This window comes from Neofelis nebulosa, chromosome 10 (genome assembly GCF_028018385.1).
Source record: "Neofelis nebulosa isolate mNeoNeb1 chromosome 10, mNeoNeb1.pri, whole genome shotgun sequence".
NCBI lineage: Eukaryota > Metazoa > Chordata > Mammalia > Carnivora > Felidae > Neofelis > Neofelis nebulosa.
The window spans coordinates 66351238-66366758 of record NC_080791.1 but is presented as its reverse complement, the minus strand read 5'-3'; the positions used below and the strand labels follow the sequence as shown (position 1 = coordinate 66366758).

Genomic DNA, 15521 nt, shown 5'->3' with positions numbered 1-15521 from the left:
GGACAACGTGCCTCTTTTCTCCTGGGGGTGGAACTGCTGTGCACACATTGTCTTTAGCTTAATAGATCTCACCAAACAGCTTCCCAAAGTTGAGACGTGACTTTTAACGGGTCTCAAAATGACTATACAAATAAGGAAATACAAGAGAAGAAAAAAGAAACCTATTCCTTAAACTATTCCCAAGACTGACCCTTTCAATAAATTTTGAGCACCTACTATGAACTGGTGAAAGCTGGGCAGTGCCTCTTCCTCACGTCCACGTGGCCTCATGTTAACCTGATCCTCGCTCCATGAGGCAGCTGTGCTTTGCTGACACTCCTCTGAAGGTACAAGAGGCTCTGCCAAGTGGAACAGGCACCAGTACAAGGTGTGACACCAGCTGGGCAGTAGATCTGAATGCTCATTTCTTAGCAGCCGCTGAATGGTTCTGATGGACCCTCCCTCTTGTGAAAAGAAAATCAAGGTTGTGACAATCTTCCTATTTCACACTTCAGCAACCAGCCTCACAAAGACTTTAAAACACATTCAAAGCAATTCCCTTTAGATCTGTGTTTAAAAATGCAAATTTGTAGTTTCTGAAGCACAGCGCCCCCACACAGGCTGTGCCAAAGCTCCTGCCCTCCGCTCTCCACCAGTTCACAGAGCAAACGGCCTCTTTCCCTCCCATTTCTACCAAAGAGGTCAACTCCTGAGACTCCGTAAGGGGAAACCCTGACCCCTACTATTGTGTTCTGGACAACAGAATTTGCCTTTCCTGAGCAGGTTTTCTCAACCTTGACACTACAGACATCTCTGTCCAGATGACTCTTGGTTACAGGGAACTGTCCCATGAATTGTAGGATGTTCGGCAGCATCTCTGGCCTCTACCCACTAGATGCCAATAGCACTCCCAGTTTTAACAACCAAAAATGTGATCAGATATTGCCAAATGTCCCCTGGTGGGCAAAATCATCCCCTGTTGAGAACCACTACAGTACAGAAAGATGTTTAAAAACACCAGCCAGTGTGCTGTCTCCCTCTAGAAGGGAAAGAGTATGGGCCGCCTTAGTCCACCCTAGGTATTTTAATCTTGGCAACCATGTGAGACCAAAACAAAAAACCACACTGTTTACTCTGGTAAAACTGAAACAAAAACTAAAAGGCATAAAAAGAAAATTCGGGAAAGCAGAGTTAACAGGATTCAGAGGTAACAGCAACAATGAGGGAGAAATCATCATCGTAAATTCCCGTCTGTGAATGCACACATCTGCCATGGTTTCCCACACGAGTGACTCAAGCACCAAACACAAAGCCATAGCTAACGTCATCACAGCACTGGTTCGGGGGTCCAAGCTCCAAACTGTGTTTGCAGGAAGCATCCCTAAACTCAAGTCCATCTCGTTATATGAAAATACACAAATGTACCCTACTGTCCTATTAAATCAGACAGTTTAAAATGCATGCTGTTCTGGTGTTTTTATTTTCTTACTCAGTCCATTTTACTAGAAAAAAAACAAACATACAAAACATTTTTAATATATCTTAGAAAATTAGCAAAAAAAATTAAAGTTCAGCATATTACATTGTACAACATTTAGGTAAGAATGTTTGAAAATTATAAATATTTGTTCCCTCTCAACATAGGACATCATAAAAATACATTCTTAAAACTTTTTTCATGTATAATTCCTATAAATGATCATATCCATATTTATCAAGGAAAAGGCCTAATCATGACAAACATCCATATACTCCTGAAGTTTTCTGTACAGTAACTACAAAAGAAAAAGCAAGGGGTCTGGCAGCACGTTGACCCTTAAAACCTTTTTAAACATTAGGAAGAATTCAGTTAGTATCAAATTATCATTCCAAATGGGATTTACTGAGTTCATCTCTGTGCTGATTCCTAAGTATCGATCTTAGCCAAAGCCTGTTTAATAAGGTGTTTGCCTCCTTGAGATTAGTGCCACTAAAGCCAGGAAGTAACTCAGCAGCACTGCATTCAGCAGAAACTTCTGCACAACTGCATCCATGGACTGTGCCCTCTTAGCGGAGGCAAGATCCACACGTGGCCAGGGACCGCTCTGTGGGAGCAGCTGGTCAAAAGTATCCATGGCAACCAGCATGCCAAGGCAAGCAGACTGGCCACGCACCCAAAGAAGGAAACATGCTGCCACAGGAAAGGAATGACCCCAGTCACTCAGGTTCTGATTATCCAGTAATCCTGACCCCACACCCCCATGCACCTCAACATCGGCAGCTGATGGCGGCCACGGCGCGGTTTGCATGCTGCCTCAATCCCACAAGGACCTGAGAGAGCTAAAGGGAATTTTCAGAAGCTAAAGTTTTCAAAGAGTAAATAAAAAGCTTGATAGTGTCGACTTTTTTTTTTATTTTTTCAGGTAAGCCCTTATTTTCAGGAAGATAAATAAGAAGGCTTCCTTAGTATATTGGCCTGATAGAAGGCACTGAAGAAAGAATGGTTAGAAGCAGCAAAGCCAGTTCCTTTGTCTTTAGCATCAAGCTTTCCGGCTACACCCAGAATCTGCACAATGGACGGGACTCCTGCCAGCTCGTCACTCGGGTCACTTGGTCACTCCGTGTTCTTCTTTCCTTTCCAGTTCTTCTCTCTCTCTTCCAGTTCTGCCTGGGTGAAAGCTGCGGGGCCCCAGTTAGTGATCAGGTGAGGGTTTTTTGAACCTAAGGAACAAACACACATTAAATATTCTTCACATTCTTCAATGAACATTACCATTTTTCCAGATAAAATAGTAACTTTCTACTTGATTTCTTCTCTGAGAAATATCCATAAATGTCACACCAGCCAAAACAACTAGAAGATGTATGCAAGGGAATCAACTGAGCCTTCTTATCTAGTACAGAGCAAGTTATTCAAGAGAAATGGGCCCTAAACAGTGTGATTTCTGTATATTTGGGCTCAAGAAGATTTTTAGCACAATTTAAGCACACAAATAAAACAAGAATAAATTGGATAAATATCTTACTACTTCAAAGAGCGTGTTACCTGGCTCTATCAATCGAATTAATCCTTCATGCTGGGCCACTTTGTCCTTCCAGCTCTTGGTCTTACTAGTTGCCATCTCCAGCTTCTTCTTAACTCCCTGAAACAAAAGTAGATGTTAAACTATGCAAACACACAGGCAGTTTAAGACCAAATAAAAATGCTTGGCACTTGCTCTATTCTTGTGGATTATCCCATTAAATCCAGCCACTTGAAGAGGCAAGAACTATTAATCACCCCCATTTCACAGATGTGGAAACCAGGATGCAGAGAGCTTGGGTAACCTGCCCAAGGTCACCCAAAGGACCTAATGACACAGCTACACATGAATGTGTAAGATCCTTGTGTACGCATTACAGCTCACCACCCTCGGCCCCAAATCCAGCCTCCTCTGTCCTGCACATGACACCAGGGTGACTCTCCTCACCAGCTGGCACGACTTCACCTTTGTCAGTAAAGGGCACTGAAGGGTCACTGGAAGAAGGGGCTCTGCTCCCAGGTCCCACTGTGCTCTTCTCAGCAGCTCCTGTGACATGTGGGGCATCCACAGTGCTCACGCCAGTGGATTTTAGTGTCATTGCCCTGTGGGCTGCTTTCCCCAGTCCCCAGAGGTCAGCTTCCCAGTCACGGCATTTCTGCTGTCTGTGGGGCCAAGGCCATGCCCTCTCCAAGGTCTAGATCACAGCAATGCGCAGAAGGGGCGAAGAGCAGATGTGTTCCCTTCCTGGGTGCTCTGCCTCAGTCTCAGAGGCAGGGGCTGCGTCATGTACGTGCCATTCCTGTATTCACAGAGTCTTCTTTACTGCTTCGTAGGTAATCCCCTGTTATAGTTAATAATTGTTTATATTAAACTTTCCCTGTTCAAATTACTGTGTGCCTCTTGACTGGACTTTACCTGATACACCTCACCACCTGTAAAAACTACTTCTTACAGCTAAGCAAATACTGTTATTTCTAAATGTTTTTTTAAGTTTTGGTTTTAATTCCAGTTAGTTAACGATGTTACGTTAGTTTCAGGTGCTTAAATGTTTGTTTTTAAAATTTTAAATGGGCGTTTGCAGGGATCAGTTGGATTACCTCATACTGCTCAAGCGCTTGTTTCCGCTCTAGCTCAAGTTGCTCCAGCTGTTCCATGGCTTCCTGAAGGGCCCGCTCTTTCAGGACGCGCTGATTCTCCAGCTCCTGTTTCTCCGCTTCAGTTGTCTGAATGGCCTGCTGCTGCTCCAGGTGCCACTTTTCCAGTTCAGCCCTCTTGGAAGACTCTTCCTCCAGCAACCTGCAAGGTGGGGAGCTCAGGACCAAACCTGCCCAGGCTTCCATGCCCGACCCAGCGGATGACAGAGCCACCGAGAGCAGCAGACAAGACCTGATGTCATCTAATCCACCCCCCTCATTTTGCAAGTTGGAAACTAGGGGCCACAGAGGCCCTTATTCACAGCGCTGGCAAGGTGCCCCATGTGTCCTGCCCTGCTCCTCTCTGTTTCACCCCTTTTTGAAAAAATAAAATAAAATAAAATGACATTTATGAAAGGTTTAATGTGCCACAACTGGGCCAAGAGCTAAGTGTATTTTCCCAATCAATCCTCACAGTAAACTTGAGTGCTATCAACATTCACACTTCAAAGATGAAGAAAGTGAGACACAAAAGTTAAATGACCTGTACCACATCATTTGACTGGCAGGTGGTAGGGCCAAGTTTTGAAATTTGCCTGGTTGCTACAACATTAAAATATTTCTCATCTGGGGGTGCCTGGGGGGCTCAGTCGGTTGAGCATCTGACTTCGGCTCAGGTCATGATCTCACGGTACGTGGGTTCGAGCCCCGCGTCGGGCTCTGTGCTGACCACTTGCTCAGAGCCCAGAGGCTGCTTCAGATTCTGTGTCTGCTTCTCTCTGCCCCTTCCCTGCTCGCACTCTGTCTCACTCTGTCTCTTCAAAAATAAATAAATGAAAAAAAAATTAAAATTAAAAACATTTCTCATCTAGTACAAACATATTACCAAGGAAAAAGGTAACAAACTAATGATAATGAAAATGAGGGGGAAAGGAACCAACAAAAGGCAGAATAAAACAGATACCACTTACTGAACAATTACTACATGTCAGATACCTGACTTCATTATTGCTAACCCCCCATCAATTCTGCAAGGTATTTATCATCCCTCCAGATGAAGCAATAAAAATTCAGGATGTTTAAAAGTATGTCGCACAGGTAGTGGTGAATTTTTTTTTTAATTTTTTTTTAACATTTATTTATTGTTGAGAGACAGAGAGACAGAGCATGAGCAGGGGAGAGGCAGAGAGAGAGGAGACACAGAATCTGAAGCAGGCTCCAGGCTCCCAGCTGACAGCACAGAGCCCGATGCAGGGCTCAAACCCACGAACCATGAGAGCATGACCTGAGCCGAAGTCAGATGCTTAACCAAATGAACCACCCAGGCACCCCGGTAGTAGTGAATTTTAACCAAGGTTTGTGTGACTCTAAAATGTTATCTTGAATAACAGGCTACCTATCTAAGAATATCCAGCTACACAGGCATTTAAATAAAACTAACATACAGCCCAAACCTATACCCAAAGTATAGACAATGTACTTAGATGCCAGCCCAGGACAGGACACATCTCTAGTGGCTTGACCATCAGTATGCTCTTCTAAAACCAATGAGTGAAGCCATAAAGTAACAGAATAGACACCCCTTATATCACCACTCCCAACTCCTCCACCCCCGGCCCCCACCACTGAAGAATTCCCTCTACAACATCCTGCAATGTGGTTATCCTACTGTGCTCAAATACTCTGTGGGATGGGCCACTCACTGCTTCAGGAATCAGGCGAGTTCACAATGGGTTCACAAACGGGCACCCTCAATCCTTCGAAAGTTCCACCTCAACTAGGAAGAGGTTTCCCACCCACTATCCCTAGTTCTACACAGGACCATCCACTCCCTCCTTAGATGTCTCCTGGAGCGTGATACCCACAGCTGAACACAACACTGCAAATGTGGTCTGGCCAGTGTTTTTTCACTCACTCAGTGTGTGTATATTGTGCACCTTTGTGTGCTTTTCTAGACACTGGGGATACAACAGTGAACAAGACTGGAAAGGCCTGTTTCTTCATCCTAGGGGTGAGAGTATAAAGGGGGAATGGACATTTGCAGGTGTTCAGGCTGCCCAGTCGGAATCCCCTCCATGTGTCCAAGGAATCTGCCACAGGAGGCATCTTGATGGGAAGCAGGGCCCACCTCCCACTACATAAGCCACAGGCCCAACCCCTGCCCTCCTGCCCTGTGGCAGCCAGGGCACAGTGGAAGCCCGAGATGGGCTTGACTAAGCAGATGCCCTTCCTGCAGCTCCGACCCTGAAGCAACTGATGCAAAGCAGAGATAGTGAAGAATTTATCTTGCCGGTGGCAGCAACAGCCAGGGCTGCATGACAGCAGAAGCAATGGTGACTCCCAACACACAGTGCCAATGCTGACATCAGCGGCATCCTGGGTGGACTCTCCCCTTGGCCTGGTTTGGGCTGTGGTTTGGGCTGCTCAGCTTCCCTTGGTCCATGCCTGTGTTCAGGCCTGGCTACCTGCCTTTCTTTGGAATTGGTGAACTATTCAAGAACCTTTAAATTAACTATTTTATTGCTCTAGGAAATCCCAGTTCATTTCTGTGGTTTCCAAATAAGACCCCTGAACAAAGACTAACTACTCTGTCCCTCCGTTTCCTCATTTATAAAAAAGGGATAGAAACTACATCCACCATCAAAGGTTTGTGGATGCATCAATTGTGATAGTGCATGTAAGGTACCTAGAACTGTGCCGACCACATCTAGGTGCTGGATAAATACCAGCTTGTGTTATAGTAGGACTGATACCTCATTTGCTCCGAATACTTCGTATTCACTAACACTACCTGAGAGTGTATGGGGTTTCTGGCAATCGTATCCCAGGAAAGTAATACCATGAATCTTCTCAAAGTCTCCTGGATCCAAGACTCCTGTTGTTACTTTAAAGCTATCTCCTGGGGCACCTGGGTGGCTCAGTTGGTTAAGCATCCGACTTCGGCTCAGGTCATTATCTCCCAGTTCATGAGTTCGAGCCCCGTGTCGGGCTCTGTGCTGACAGCTCAGAGCCTGGAGCCTGCTTTGGATTCTGTGTCTCCCTCTCTCTCTGCCCCTCCCCTGCTCATGCTCTGTCTCACTCTCAAAAATAAAATAAACATTAAAAAATTTTTTTTGAACTATCCTTAGTCTAAAACCATCAGTCTAGCCTGTCAATAGATCTTTTTGAATGCTTATTTTGACATTCTATACATTATACATCTTCCTCATCTGCAAAGGAAATAAAGGAACAGAAACCAACACACTGAGTAACTACCAAATACCAGACATTACACTAAATACTGTGCATGCAGTGCCTCCTCTAATCTTCATAACAACCCTGCAAGGTAGGCAACTATCCATAACTCTATAGATAAGGAACTGAAGGCTCAAAGTGGTGAAGTGACTTTTCAAAAATTACAGCTAGAAAGTACCAGAACTAAGAATCAAACTCAGATCTCACTCCACAGCTTGGTCCCTAATTGCTTTCAAATATATGAAAAAGTAGTATCACATAGAAGAGTGGCCTCTATTAGTAGAACTTGGATCCATTCATTCACAAAATATCCCTTGGTCCCTCACTATGTGCCAGGCACTGCTTTAGTTGCTGGGAATACAGACATAACTTAACAGATCTAAAAATGTAGTGGGTAAAAGTTATAATGGGGCAGATTATGGCTAAGCCTCAAGAACTTTCCAATAATTGAGTTCTCCAAATATTAAACAGTTTTCTTCCAAGGTCCCATTTAGAAGACTCTAGACAACCTTCAATATTACACATCAAAATAACAACAACAACTACAATTCAATTAAAAAATATATATACAGGGTGGCCTGGATGGCTCAGTCTAGTTAAGCGTCTAACTCTTGATCTCAGCTTAGGTCATGTTCTCAGTTTGTGGGATAGAGCCCCACATCGGGCTCTGCACAGACAGCACAGAGCCTGCTTGGGATTCTCTCTCTTCCTCTCTCTCTCTGCCTGTCTCTCAAAATAAATAATAAACTTAAAAAAAAAAAAATCATATGCCCTAGATGGCTTAAGTCAAAGTTCTTGTATTTAAACAATTTACTACAAAAAATATCTCTGAGGAAACTTCAAACACTGACAGAGAAACGACTAACTTCTAGAAGAACAATGAGATACCAAATATTCTGAGAATGACTTGCTATTGCTTAAAGAAAGGTCAGGAAAGTTAACTAAAAAGCCCTCTACAAACGCCCTCAACCTAAGATTATGATTCAGTTCAGCAGTGCTAGACATAAATGTATTCACTCAGCTCCATGATGCTTTCCTTTGATTTTCAACCCAGGAAGGCCTACCCAGAGGAGTGGGAGCAAGAAGAAAAGCCCCCTCTGACAATCTGACAAAATGTCCCACTGAATCAGGTCCAGCTTCTGTGACTTCAGGAAAGAGGCAAATCCACCTCACCTAAAAATGACCAAATTTTATTCATCTCAAGTTCCAAAAACTAAGATGAAAAACAAATTCAGAATTCAGTAAATTTAGTAAAATTCACAAAATGGTCTTTGCACACCAAGTTCTCTAATTTCAACTTACTGGAGCAGAGATGCATGTATTGGTTATATTTGTATTCCAAAGGTTGAAACCATTTTGCAATTTACTTAAATCAGGTTATACAAAATAATTAGCCCAAGCTTTTTAAATAACAATACTCACGCCTGGCTCCTATCCAAAGATAATTTGATTCAACAAATCCAGGACACTGATTAAAAACTACTATACTAGCTTCAATGACCCAAAATTGTCTCTCACTCAAAACATCACTCATTCTACAAACTCAAAATAATACTTTACTAAATTTCTAGAACAGGGGCGCCTGGATGGCTCAGTTGGTTAAGCATCTGACTCTTGATTTCTGCTCAGGTAGTGACCTCACGGTTCATGAGTTCGAGCCCCGCATTGGATTCTGCACTGACAGTACAGAGCTTTCTCTCCCTCTCTCTCCACCCCTCCCTCACTCGCTTTCTCGCTTTCTCTCTCTCTCTCTCAAAATAAACAACAAAAAAGACTTGAGGAGTCTGGGTGGCTCAGTGGGTTGAGCATCCAACTTCAGCTCAGGTCATGATCTCACAGTTTGTGGGTTTGAGACCCACTCAGAATTGAGATGAATTCTCAGACACCATGCTAATGTTGTGGGGGTTGGGAGTGGGGGGGACCCTCCATCCCATCACATTAAAATTAAGAACCATAAGAGACATCCCCTGACAAGACATCTTAAAGAAAGCAAATGGAGAAACAAGTTAGAAACTGGAAGAGGGTAGCTCAAATTTTCCCTTTGGGGTCTTTATTCTACTTTGTCCTCCCTGCTGCCATGAAGACCACAAATTGAGAGTTCTCACCTGCGATCATGACTATCATAGATAATAAACCTGACTTTTAAAGCTCTGAGGAAAAGAAGAGTCTAGCTTTCAAGAACTTCTAAAACTGAGGTGCCTGGCTGGTTCAGTCAGTAGAGTGTGGGATTCTTGATCTCAGGGTCATGAGTTCAAGCTCTGTATTGGGCACAGAGCTTACCAAAATAAGAAACTTCTAAAACTAAGATTTCAAGTAATAATTATTTAAGGAATGTCACCAATCCTGAATGACCAGATGGAAACTGCTTAATTCCTCATTATCCCTCGAAAGTAGCTGTAACTCTGGCCTGAAACAGGCCTCCACACAGTGGCCCTCTCTGGTCTGGAACATGTTGAGGAAGGTTCTCACCAGAGCTGCTCCTGGGTCCATGGACATTCTCATTCTAGACATGGACATTCTCACCAAACAGATCCACCAGACTGCTCTAAAATAGATAGAAGGCCTGTCGATAGCCCCAGAAGCAAGGGCCTCCCAGTGCCATAGATGGAGAATAAACAACTCAACCCGCCCAGCCTCCAAGGTCTCTCCAATCTAGCAGAGACACTCCTCCCTCTTCACCAGAATGTTAGTCATTCCTAGAAATCCCTAGAAAAGTACAAAAAGGCACAGTATACAAACTGATCTGGCACCTGGCCTGAAGCTTCCGCACAGTCTCTTCATCTTGCCGGGCCTGTCTCTCATCCTCGAGAGCCTCCTGCAGCTTTAGGTACATGTCTTCCAGCTCCTGTACTCGCTGCAAATACTGTTCCAGTTCAGAGGACTTCTGAGCAACCTGTTCTTCCATCTGTTGTCTGATCTGATGATATAAAAGGGTCATGTTTAAACTCAGGTTAACTTCACCCTCAGGGAAACTCTCCCACTCCTAACACCACAGCCTACCTTGCAGCTCAGCATGGTGGGCAGGGCCTTGTCCTTCGCTCCTGGAACTGAAGATGGAGGAAGGAGGGCACCACACCCAGTACCAACATTAAGACCCAAGTCCAGGACACAAAGACACCCCAAGTCCAGGATGCAAAGTACACCCCAGATGCTGTGTTCCTGCCCTCTCTGAGTTTCTATCCCTTCCACTCTACACATTAAGATTCAAGAGTCAAGAAAAAAATCATTCCCCTGTATAATTTCTCCTTAAATTCCTTTTTGTTATAAAGCCACAACCTCTTTACCCACAATCTTCTCTAAAAGGAATGAACCTCTGTCCAGTCAGAAGAGCCCAAGGGTTACAATAAAGGGGAAAGGAAAAGACAGACCTGCAGAGTCCTTGGTGCTTCCCTGGCTGCCTTGAGGCCCCTCCACTCCTGCCCTAGGGCACCTCCAGTCCTGGGGGGCCTCATGCAGCTATGTTAGTGCCCTAACAACTCAATGGTTTCTCCCTTCTGTATTAAAGTTTTGAATCTCTGCCTTAAAAATTGAAAGACAAGGACATCCAAATGTAATAGCACACACATTAGTGTATGTGTCTGCGGTTTATAAAATATTCACACTTGCTCACATCATCCTAAGAGTCATGAAAGATCACATGACAATGCCTCCAATTTAAAGAAGAGAAAACTAATGCTCAGAAGAAGGAACAGAGAGGAAAGAAACCCAGATGTTCTGGCTGTGAACACGGCAACTCCTTCGCATCACATCTGCCCCGCTTGTGTACTTTCTCTCATAAAACAAACACGTCTGTTTCAACTCTAAGCAACAAAAAGTTACTTAAAAAAACATCATGAGCAGCTACTTAATGGGCACTGGACTCAGTACCCTCCCACAAATTACAACTCTGTGTAAGAAGACCTGGGTTCTAATTAACTATCTAACCACCTAGGGCAACCTGACTCTTGGATGTCTTGGGGGATGGGAACCTCTAAGATGAATCAGAGCTGCCAAGAACAGCAGACCAGAATTCCTATATTCTCATGATTTCAGAACCCCCCCCCCCCACTTTGCTCATTACAGAAGAGAAAGGTCATGAAACCCATGCTTACTTTTCCCCCTAGCTATTTATTTTCCAAGCCAGGCCTTTCTGAGAAGGAAAATAGGATGCTGTTAATAAATATATCAGGATGGCAAGGACTGTCCCAGGCAAACCAAGAGATACAGTCACCCTAATCACAGTAGTTATCACCCTATTCCATGAATTTCTATTCTGGGGTCCTAAAAGCAAGATTTATGTCTTTTACCTTTATATCCTGCCATGATGCCTAGCACATAGAAGGTGCTCAATAAAACCATAATGAACAAACACAGAACTTCCCCCAATAGCCCACTGCACGTCTATATAGCATAGTCCGCTGACAAGATGGCCTCACTCCAGTCTCCCAGGCCTTGACCCCTCCCCCTTCACCCAGAAAGAACCATTGTGAGCTAATGCAGCAGTGTTCCCAGGTTCCCAGCTGTAGCACTCACAAGCTTCTCTCGCTCCAGCTCTGTGCTGAACCTCGCCTGTAGTTCCACTTGAGTCTGAAGGCGTTTCTTTTCTTCTTCTGCTGCACGAGACGCTGCTTCTTCCAGTTTCTATCCAATCAAAACCCACCCACAGAAAAGCAGTAAGTAGGGGCGTCTGGGTGGCTCAGTCAGTTGAGCGTCCAGCTTCGGCTCAGGTCATGATCTCACGGTTCGTGAGTTCAAGCCCCGTGTCAGGCTCTGCGCTGACAGCTCAGAGCCTAGAGCCTGTTTCAGATTCTGTCTCCCTCTCGCTCTGCCCTGACCCTGCTTGTGCTCTGTCTCTCTGTCTCTAAAATAAATAAACATTTAAAAAAAAAAAAAAATTAAAAAAAAAAAAGAAAAGCAGTAAGTATTAGAGTGGAGGTGTATTAGGAAAGAGAAATGGCCACACCTAAGTACATGGGAAAAGCAAAACATTCTTAATGTTCAATCAAGCTAGAATAAAAACCTTTAGATCCACTGGAATTCCATTCCAACAATTTTCCCAGTGAACATACAGAATGAATTAGGTAAATGAATGACTTGTTAAGTCTGAACAACACTTTGCAAAGAAAATTTTGTATAGTCATGGAGTTAAATTCACTTGCAAATGCATTCGTGAGGTTCAACATCTATTTCTTCAGCTCCTTCTATAGTTTTGTCATCTCACACGTTACTCCTTTAAAACTTTTTACCAGAGCTTGACTTCCAGAGGGTGGCAGTGAGGAGCTCCATGGACCCATTTCCCAGCAAAACACCCATAACTGGTGAAAATAATTTCAAAAAACCCCCGAAAACAACCATTTAAAGTCTCCAGAAATTAAACCAATTGCATATAGCAAATGGAGAAGATTTATCCAAAAAAATGAGGCAAGCCTAGAAGACCAAAGGGTACCACCTCTACCTGGTGATGGGCTCAGAAAGCAGGGGTATCACACCCAGAAAAGCAGACCACTAGTTTCTGCCACCAGCTCCAGAGCATTGGCACAGAGGTTTGCCTAGGCAGAGATCTGGAGCTCTCCCCAAAAGAAATGACATTATTTAAAACAGATGTGTGGAAGTTCAAACTTAAAGATGCTCTTGAAAACAATGGAGATTTTAAGGAATTAAGAGGAGGCTCATAGCTCCAAAAGACCAACAAACTATAAACCACACACCAGGTGGAAGTTTAACAGAGAGAACCAGTTACAGAAAGTAAAGAGCCCTCATGTAATAGGAGTAAGTCTCAAAGACTACATATGGGCTTGAATTTAAATAATATCAGACTGTGGAGCAAGTTAGGCCCCAAGCCCTTGTTGAAAACAATAGAGCTCTAACAGCTAGATAGGATAGCAACAGAGGCATACAGCTTAACAGAGAGATTAGAGAAAGAAACACACAAAGAGAACCTTAACATCATGGTCACCTCAGGGTATCTCGTACATGCCCAAGGCTGTGCCTCTGATGAAGAAGACCGTCAGAGGCTTCACAGTGTGAAGAAACAGACCTCATTGAAACAGCCTAGCCAAGTCAGGAGACAAATGAATAAGCAACAACAGGCCCCAGGGAGAGGGGAGAAATCTATATCCAGAGTTGCTACAATATATTGTCTAAAATGTCCAGTTTTCCAAATGGAAAGATATTCCATGCTCATGGGTTGGAAGAAGAAATATTGTTTAAAATGTCCATACCACCCAAAACAATCTACAAATTTAATGTAATCCCTATCAAAATTCCAACAGCATTTTTCACAATACTACAAGAATAATGCTAAAATTTGTATGGAATCACAAAAGAAGTGGTTTGAAAAAGAAGAACAAAACTGGAGGTATCACAATCCCAGATTTCAGGATATACCACACAAAGCTGTAGTAATCAAAACAGTATGGTATTGGCATTAAAAACAGACACATAGATCAACAAAACAGAACAGGAAACCCAGAAATAAATCCACAATTATATGGTCAATTAATCTAAAACAAAGGAGGCAAGAATATGCAATGGGAAAAAGTCTCTTCAACAAATGGTGTTGGGAAAACTGGACAGCAATATGCCAAAGAATGAAACTGGACCACTTTCTTACAGGAAACACAATAATAAACACACAATAGATTAAAGACCTAAATGTGAGACCTGAGACCATAAAAATCGTGGAAGAGAAAGCACAGACAGTAATTTCTCTGACACTGGTCATAGCAACATTTTTCTAGATACGTCTCCTGAAGCAAGGGAAACAAAAGCAAAAATAAACTATTGGGACTACATCAAAATAGAAAGCTTCGGCACAGCACAGGAAACAATCCACAAAACTAAAAGAGAGCCTATTGAATGGGAGAAGATAGTTGCAAATGATATATCTGATAAGTGGCTCATATCCAAAATATATAAAGAACTGACACAACATCCAAAAAAAAAAAAAAAAAAAAAGCAAATAATTAATTAAAAATGGGCAGAAGACATGAACAGACATTTCTCCAATGAAAACATACAGATGGCTAACAGACACATGAAAAGATGCTCGACATCACTCATCATCGGGGAAATGAAATCAAAACCAAAATGAGACATCACCTCACACCTGTCAGAATGGTTAAAATAAAAATCACAAGAAACAAGTATTGGCAAGGATGTGGAGGAAAAGGAACGCTTGTGCACTGTTGGTGGGAATGCAAACTGGTGCAGCCACTTTGGAAAAGAGTATGCAGCTTCCTCAGAAACTAAGCACAGAATTACCATGTGATCCAGTAATCACACTACTGGGTATTTACCCAAAGAATACAAAAACACTAAGTCAGAAATATATATGCACATCTCTGTTTATTGCAGCATTATTTACAATAGCAAGATATGGAAACAACCCAAATGCCCATCAACAGATGAATAGATAAAGAAGTGGTATGTGTGTATGTACACATACACACACAATGGAATAGTACTCAGCCATGAAAAAGAATGAAATCTTGCCATTTGCAATGTGGATGGATCTAGAGGATCTAGTACAATGGTGGGTAAAATAGAGAAAGACTAATAACATGATTTCAGTTATATGTAAAAATTTAAGAAACAAAACAATGGAAATAAGAGAGAAAAAAAGACTCTTAAATATAGAGAACAAACTGATGGTTACCAGAGAGGAGGTGGGTGGGGGAATGGGTGAAATAGGTGGAAGGGATTAAGAGTACACTCATTGTGATGAGCACTGAGTAATGTGTGGAATTGTTGTTGAATCACTAAACACTTGAAACTAATATGACACTATATGTTAATTATACTGGAACTTAAAAAATAAATTTTTAAAAATAAATATTAAAAATAATAATAAAATAAAATGTCCAGGGAAAAAAGCAGGCAATAGACTGCCTCTGAAGGGGCCCTGGTGGTGGATTTAGCAAATATTTTATAAAAGTTTTATGTTCAAAGAACTCAAGGAAACCAAGCTTAAGGAAGTAATAGAAGGTATAACAATACCCTATCAAATAGAGATTATCAATAAAAAGATATAAAAATAACCAACTGGAAATTCTGGAGTTGAAAAGCATGATAACTAAAATGAAAACTTCACTAGATGTTTTCACCTTACATATTTGGGCTGCAAGAAGAATCAAAGATCAATAGATAGAAATGCAATTTGAAGAACAGAGAGAAAAAGGAATGAAGAAAAATG

General features: G+C 42.5%; 1 protein-coding gene across 1 annotated transcript in view; it reads right to left on the bottom strand.

The window, feature by feature from the left end:
• Nucleotides 1-1081: 1081 nt before the first annotated feature.
• Nucleotides 1082-15521, bottom strand: part of SWAP70 (switching B cell complex subunit SWAP70) — a 78893-nt gene continuing 64453 nt past the window's right edge. The window contains exons 8-12 of the mRNA XM_058688204.1: nucleotides 11861-11968; nucleotides 10099-10265; nucleotides 4079-4277; nucleotides 3005-3101; nucleotides 1082-2679 (exon numbers count right to left, since the gene is read on the bottom strand). Of these exons, the coding sequence (XP_058544187.1) occupies nucleotides 2573-2679; nucleotides 3005-3101; nucleotides 4079-4277; nucleotides 10099-10265; nucleotides 11861-11968 (678 nt within the window). The 3' untranslated portion in view covers nucleotides 1082-2572. The remainder of the gene's footprint in view (nucleotides 2680-3004; nucleotides 3102-4078; nucleotides 4278-10098; nucleotides 10266-11860; nucleotides 11969-15521) is intronic.